We start from the raw sequence: 7,041 nt of genomic DNA on the forward strand, positions 1-7,041 counted from the left end.
CTATAATGACGTTTTTAGACAACACGTGGAGTATTTATTATCTAAATTATAGACAAAACGTCCTTTAAAAAGTTAACAAGGCTTTCATAATTATTTAATTTACTTTTTCTCCTGTAATAATCAAATTTCTGCACCGCCTTCAAGGTTAAAAAAAAGAGCTATTGCATCCTGTTACGCGATTTCATTATACATCCTTGATATCATTGGATCGTTACCTTTCACTTTGCATGACAAACAAGCCAGGTAATGACGTCACAATCAAGTCTAGTGAACTTCATTTATAGGAAAATCCTAGCCAGAAATCTAGATATTGCGCTTGCTCGTTGATTCCTCGAAAACCAACACAATTTTCGCTTTTAAACTTGATGACAATTGCCACAGTTATCATTCGCAATTTGCACGGATGCAGGATGTGGTTAGTTTCTTCTATCTTCTTTTTATTGTTGTTATATACGAATGCACAAAATGATCCAGATCCTCCCGAGGGAAGACCTATTAGGAACCATAGGATTTTGTATGTAGCTGCAGTCGAAGAAGATTGGGATTATGCACCAAACGGAGGGCCTGATGTGCCGTAAGAAACACAATTTTTTAATATATTTACAGTATTTTTAAAAATTTATAATAAGTGAAAAAATAATTGCAAAATATTTAACATAAAAATATTTTTATTTTATAATAGAAAAAAAAATTAAATAATTTTAAGAAGTTTTTTTATGGAAGAATCTGTAACAAGGACATAACTCACTTGTTGCAAAATAAGAAATTTATATGAAAATATTTGATAAACTTTTCACTAATTTATTAACAAAACAAAATAGTTTATATAAAATTATAACTACTTAAAGAAGAATTTATTATTATTATTATTATTTTCATGAGGAAAACTCTATTAAAATTAACAAAATGTCTCATCATCAAAACTAACATTGTTCTTTTTTAATTTCTTCTCATTTTAATCTCACGTATCAAGAAATAACATTAAGAATGTGAATATTCTTATTTTCAAAATCTTACAACACTTAGAATAGCTTAGATAATAATTTTATATACTTTACGAATTAGTTAAACTTCCAAAATTTTTAATTTATTAACAATTATTATTTGTATTTTTTAAATGTAACATTTCTANTACATGCATTTTTGTTCCAAAAATAAAAAACGTTTTCTTCTAATTTTATTTTGAAACAAATATTTTTAATAATTTTCATTGAAGCGCAACCTGTTTGATGTTCTCAAGCGTAATCATTAATAACGTGTAGAAACGCAGATACTGGTAAAACTTGAATTATTTCTCGAAATGTATTAAGTAAATTTCAATTTTTATGATTATAGATTTGCAAATAGATTTCTACAACGAAGTACAGATCCGGTTAGAATAGGAAAAGTTTACAAAAAAGCTCTCTTCAGGGAATTCACGGACAGTAGTTATCGAATACGCAAACCACGTCCCGAATGGCTGGGTATTTTAGGACCTGTTGTTGCAGGTGAAGTGGGTGATAAAATCACAATACATTTTTTCAATAATGCTTCTTTCCCTATCTCCATGCATCCTCATGGTTTGAGATACAGAAAACGTCATGAAGGTACAGAAAAGAATTTTTACATAAAGACGTATTAATGAAAATTATACAAGTAACAAATACGTTTACGAATTTCAGGCGCACTTTACGAAGATAATACCATGGGTAGAGATAAAGACGATGATAGAGTACCACCAGGAGAACATTACGAATACAACTGGTTCTTAATTGAAGAAGATGCACCATCTGAAACAGATCCAGATTGCATAACTTGGATATATCACTCGCATCGTAATGCAGATACCGATCTTCATGCTGGATTATTAGGAGTCATTGTAGTTTGTAGACCCGGTTGGTTTCATATACCTAAACTTCTAAAATTCCAAAAAAAAACTTTAATCTAATTTAAAGTTTATATTTTATTCTAGGAAAGCTTACATCATCAAATACAGAAGAAGGTCTTGATAAAGATTACGCCCTGCTGTTTCTAGCTTTTGATGAAAACGAAAGTGAACTTTTAGATGTTAATATTAATAGTGTTAATCCCTCAATAACTGAAGAGGAACGAGAAAGATTGAAAGAAGATCGTGCGTTTAGAGTAAGAAACTTTTTAAAATTTTATATAAAAATATAATTTTAAAACTTATTTAAATCTTTTTTTATCTCTTAGCAATCTAATATAATGTTTTCTATAAACGGATTTGCATATGGTAATCTTCCTGGTTTGGACATGTGCATAGGAGATCGTGTAGGATGGCATATGGTTGGTCTCGGTAACGAGGTTGATGTTCATAGCATTAGCGTTGAAGGCCAAGTCTTGACAATGGACAATCATAGGTTTTTTTATACATACATTTACTTTAAATAATAGATTGTGACATTCGATTTAACATTAAAAACTTATTTTCAGAACAGATACCATAAATTTGTTTCCTGCTAAATTTACAAGAAGCTATATGACACCAAGAAGACTAGGTAGTTGGCCAATCCGTTGCGAAGTTGGAAGGCATACCGACGGTATACTTTAAGTTGATTTAATGGTTATAATGTAAAATAATTGTAATCTGAAACTATACGTAAAAAATGTTAATATACAGCTGGAATGTATGCGTCGATATTTGTGGAACGTTGTAACAAAAGACTGAAACCAGTAGGACCTTCTGGCAGGGGAAGAGTTAGAAAATATTTCATTGCTGCTGAAGAAGTAATATGGGATTATGGACCATCGGGATATAATCAGTTCACTCAAAATAAATTAATAGAAGACCCGTAAATATATTTCTAAATCTCTTTTTTGAAGATAAAATAATTTTGATTAAACAAGAAATTTTATTTTCAGTGCAGCAAGTCCATACTTTATAAAAAATGCAACACGAATCGGCGGTAAATATAAGAAAGCTCTTTTTGTCGAATATACGGATGATTCGTTTAGAACAAAGAAGAAAAGAACGAGAGAAGAAATTCATCTTGGTCATCAAGGACCTACAATTAAGGCGGAAGTTGGTGACACCATTGAAATAATGTTTTTAAATAAAGCAAGAGCTAATAATTATTCTTTGCATACTCACGGAGCATTCTATAGATCACCAAGTAAGTAAAAAATACTGTGAAACTAATTCTAACTAAACTAAAAAATATTTTTATTAAATATTAAACAATAATTTTCTTTCATAGGAATGAGAGGTTTGGCTAATACTGGAGTTTTACCTGGACAGAAGAGATTATACACATGGTTCATTCATAGAGATTATGGTCCAACCTCACTTGATCCCGACTGCTTGACTTGGAGATATTTTTCAGGAGAAACCTTTGTTTTTGATTTTTATGATGGTCTTCATGGCATATTGTTGACTTGTAAACCTGGAACTCTTGATTCTCGTGGAAGACAAGTAATGAATGTTTAACTGCTTTATTTGTTAATTCTAGCTCTTTTTTTAAATAATATCTACAATTGATTATCTGTTTTAAATTTTATATTTTTTCAATACAAATTTCTATTAAGGATCTAACTATAAATATAAGACGTAGGAAGAATCTGTAAACTTCCAAAAATTTTTCAGAAATTATAAATGTTATACAATATATGCATAAGTATTAAACAAATATGAACTAATATAATTTTTAAAATGAATATGTAAGATTCTATTTAAGAACATTCTATTTTAAGTTATTTTCATGGTAAAACAATACAAATTCTCAAGACATTGGTATAATATTTCAAAAGAGAGTTTTTAAAACGAAGAGTATCTAAATAATATGCGTACACAAGTAAAATGATACATACAATTACTATCGTTTAAGTTATAAATTGAAGTACTATAATGAAGGTTGTATATATTGCATTTTAAAAATTAAATTTAATAATTTTTTTAATATTTTAGAAAAATGTTGATAGAGAATTTTTCTTACTATTTGCTGTTATGGACGAAACGATTTCACATTACTTCGATGAGAATATTCAAATGTTTATTGGAGATCCTTCGAGAGTAAATAGGACTGATGCACGGTTTTTCGAATCCAATCAAATGCATGGTAAATCATAAATGAGTCATTTTAATCATTTTTTTAAACGTACTTGTAGATTCTTTAGCCTGAATTTTACTTATAAGCAAAACTGTTACAGCAATAAATGGAAGAGTGTTCGGAAATTTGGAAGGTCTTCAAATGTGTAAAGGAGACCTCGTTAGCTGGCATATTGTTGGTTTTGGTAAAACAATTGACCTTCACGTTGCATATTTTCATGGTCATACTTTTAGTATTAATGGTATGTTTCGAGATGCAATAGCTGTTGTTCCAAGTGCACACCAAACAGTTATCATGAAAGCTGAAAATCCAGGTATGTACTTTGGAGATATAAAGAAAGATTTTTCCAAATTTATGATACAAGAAGATCGCTTCTGAAAAATTATATTATTTATAGGGGAATGGGCAATAGATTGTCGAACTAACGACCACTTGATGAATGGAATGAGAGCCATATACAAAGTTCAAGATTGTAATAGACGTGACGGAAAACCTGAAGAATTTTGGCCCGTGCCGGATAAATTTCCAAAAGAAGCGAGAGTCTACTATATAGCAGCAATAGAAATCGAATGGGATTATGCACCTTTCGATCGTCACATTATAACTGGAGAAAGTTTACTAGAGAATAAGTAATTAACATTTTTTTTTAAGATTAATTGACTTATTTTTAAGGAAATGTACTAATTTGTCTTTCTTTTAGTGAAAGTCGCCCATTTATCATTAATGGAGATAACAGAATTGGAAGACTGTATAAGAAAGTCGTCTATAGAGAATTCACAGATTCTACTTTTAGAGTGCAAAAGAGAAGAGGTCCGGAAGAGGAGCATTTAGGAATTTTAGGACCTTTGATTGCGGCTGAAGTAGGAGACACAATTCGGGTAGTGTTTAAAAATTTAGCTTCCAGACCTTATTCTATGCATCCACATGGAGTACTTTACAGAAAACCTGTAGAAACAAAAGGAAGAGCTATAGATAGAGGTGAAGTGCCCGTTAATCCGGGTGATACTTATATTTACGAGTGGGATGTTCCATATACATCAGGGCCAGGAAGAAATGGATTTAATTGTGTGCCTTGGGCTTACTATTCAGCTGTTGATCCAGTTCGAGATACAAATACAGGACTAGTTGGTCCTTTAATAACTTGTCGAAAAGGAATTCTAAATAGATCAGGTAATAAATGTACAGTACAAGTTATATATATATATATATTAATGCATAAGTTTTAGAAAATATCAGAATTGTTTTTATTTTAAATATTCTTATATGCCAAATTATTTAAAGAATATTTAGAAGTATAAAAATTAAACAGTATCATTTTTATGCAAAATTTTTTATATATTAATGTCATTTTTACGTTAAAATATTAAATTCTTTATATTAAATTTATAAGAAATGAAGAGGAAAAATCTTTTTTTTATAAATCTAGAAAGTTTTTTTTAACTAGAATTAAAGAGATTTTTATACAAATTTACAAGATGTATATGAATAAAACATTATAATATGTTTCTATAATGCACTTATCTGATAAAAAAACAAAATAAAACTTTAAAACCTCAAAGTTTTACAAATTTTTTTTATCGGGTATTTTATTTAATTTATATTCGTATCGATTTCAGGTAATAGAAGAGATATGAATCATCAATTTGCTGTGCTTTTTACTATTTTTGATGAAAATTTTAGTTGGTTACTTGATGAAAATATTAGAACTTACACAAGAAGACCAGAAACAGTTAACAAAAATGATAATGGATTCATAACTAGTAATAGAAAATATGGTAAGTGCATTCCCAAATACCATTTTTTTTTAATTTACAGTTTATAGAATTAAAACCATTATAAATAATTTTATAGCAATCAATGGAAGAATATATGGAACTTTAAGAGGATTAGTAGCAGAACCTAATCAAAATACAGCGTGGTACATGATGGGATTAGGAACAGAAATCGACATGCACACAGCACATTTTCATGGACAGACATTCTTTAGAAGAATAAATTCAGATAATCGTGGTGACGTTGTAGATTTGTTTCCGGGTGTTTTCCAAACTGTAGAAATTGAAACAGATAATCCAGGAACGTGGTTCCTTCATTGTCACGTAGACGATCACATGAAATTTGGGATGAATGCCGTATTTACCGTAAATCCATTCAATCGTAAATGATCATTAAATGATCATAAATAGCCAAATGGTCCTTTCATTATTTTATAAATAATTTATGTAAATTTATGTAATTTATGTAGTTTAAAAAAAAACTACGATTTATACAAAATTATTTACAGGATCTTCGTAATTAAGATATTTATATTTAATTTTTTCCGTATTAAAATAACTCAATAATACTGAAAATTTACGAATAATTCTCAAATATTTAAAAAAAATCCATATCGGATATAAAAAGACTCATAAAAATTTAGTCAAATCTACAAAATAAATGATTTATTTAAAGTTATTTCGAATTAATGAGATAAGCATTATATCTTGTATTTTCTTCCTTTTATAATTATAAAATTTCCAACATATTATTAGAAAAATAAACTAAATAATTCATTAAAAATGTTAATATATTGAAGTATAGAGTTAATTTTCGATAATCCTATATAAAGGATCCATAATATGGATTAACTGTGCCATATCATAACCACATAATCTATGTATCGTGTTTTAATTTTTAAGCATAATTGTTCAAATTTATAAATATTTAATTAAATTTTAAAAATGTAATTTATAAAAAATGTTCTTAAATTTTTTAATGGTACAAAAGGCATTCATTATTTATAAACATTTATCATGTTATATATTCACATTATTATTTCTTCTTTTTCTAATATTTTATTACTTTTTTCCCTTTCATTATTCTGGAAAATCTAAAATTAACTTCCCTTCAATATGTTAAATTTTAATAATATTTTATAAAATATTTATTTTTAGTCATAAATATTTTAAATTTTTCATTAAAATCTTAAGAAAATATTCATGTTAATATATATTATATA

At 28.1% G+C, this 7,041-nt stretch overlaps 1 protein-coding gene across 1 annotated transcript; it reads left to right on the forward strand.

Annotated features, from left to right (window-relative positions):
• Positions 1 to 281: 281 nt before the first annotated feature.
• On the forward strand, positions 282 to 6,806 carry LOC111635943 (hephaestin-like protein 1). The gene is made up of 15 exons (XM_023381088.1): positions 282 to 574; positions 1,336 to 1,586; positions 1,662 to 1,874; positions 1,952 to 2,121; positions 2,194 to 2,360; positions 2,434 to 2,540; positions 2,621 to 2,792; positions 2,863 to 3,113; positions 3,198 to 3,412; positions 3,905 to 4,055; positions 4,147 to 4,359; positions 4,444 to 4,675; positions 4,747 to 5,216; positions 5,663 to 5,821; positions 5,898 to 6,806. The coding sequence occupies exons 1-15, from the start codon at positions 366 to 368 to the stop codon at positions 6,206 to 6,208; spliced, it is 3,291 nt and encodes a 1,096-aa protein (XP_023236856.1). The 5' UTR covers positions 282 to 365; the 3' UTR covers positions 6,209 to 6,806.
• The last annotated feature ends 235 nt before the right edge of the window (positions 6,807 to 7,041 follow it).

This window comes from Centruroides sculpturatus, unplaced genomic scaffold (genome assembly GCF_000671375.1).
Source record: "Centruroides sculpturatus isolate CEXI.00-Female unplaced genomic scaffold, Cexi_2.0 scaffold793, whole genome shotgun sequence".
NCBI lineage: Eukaryota > Metazoa > Arthropoda > Arachnida > Scorpiones > Buthidae > Centruroides > Centruroides sculpturatus.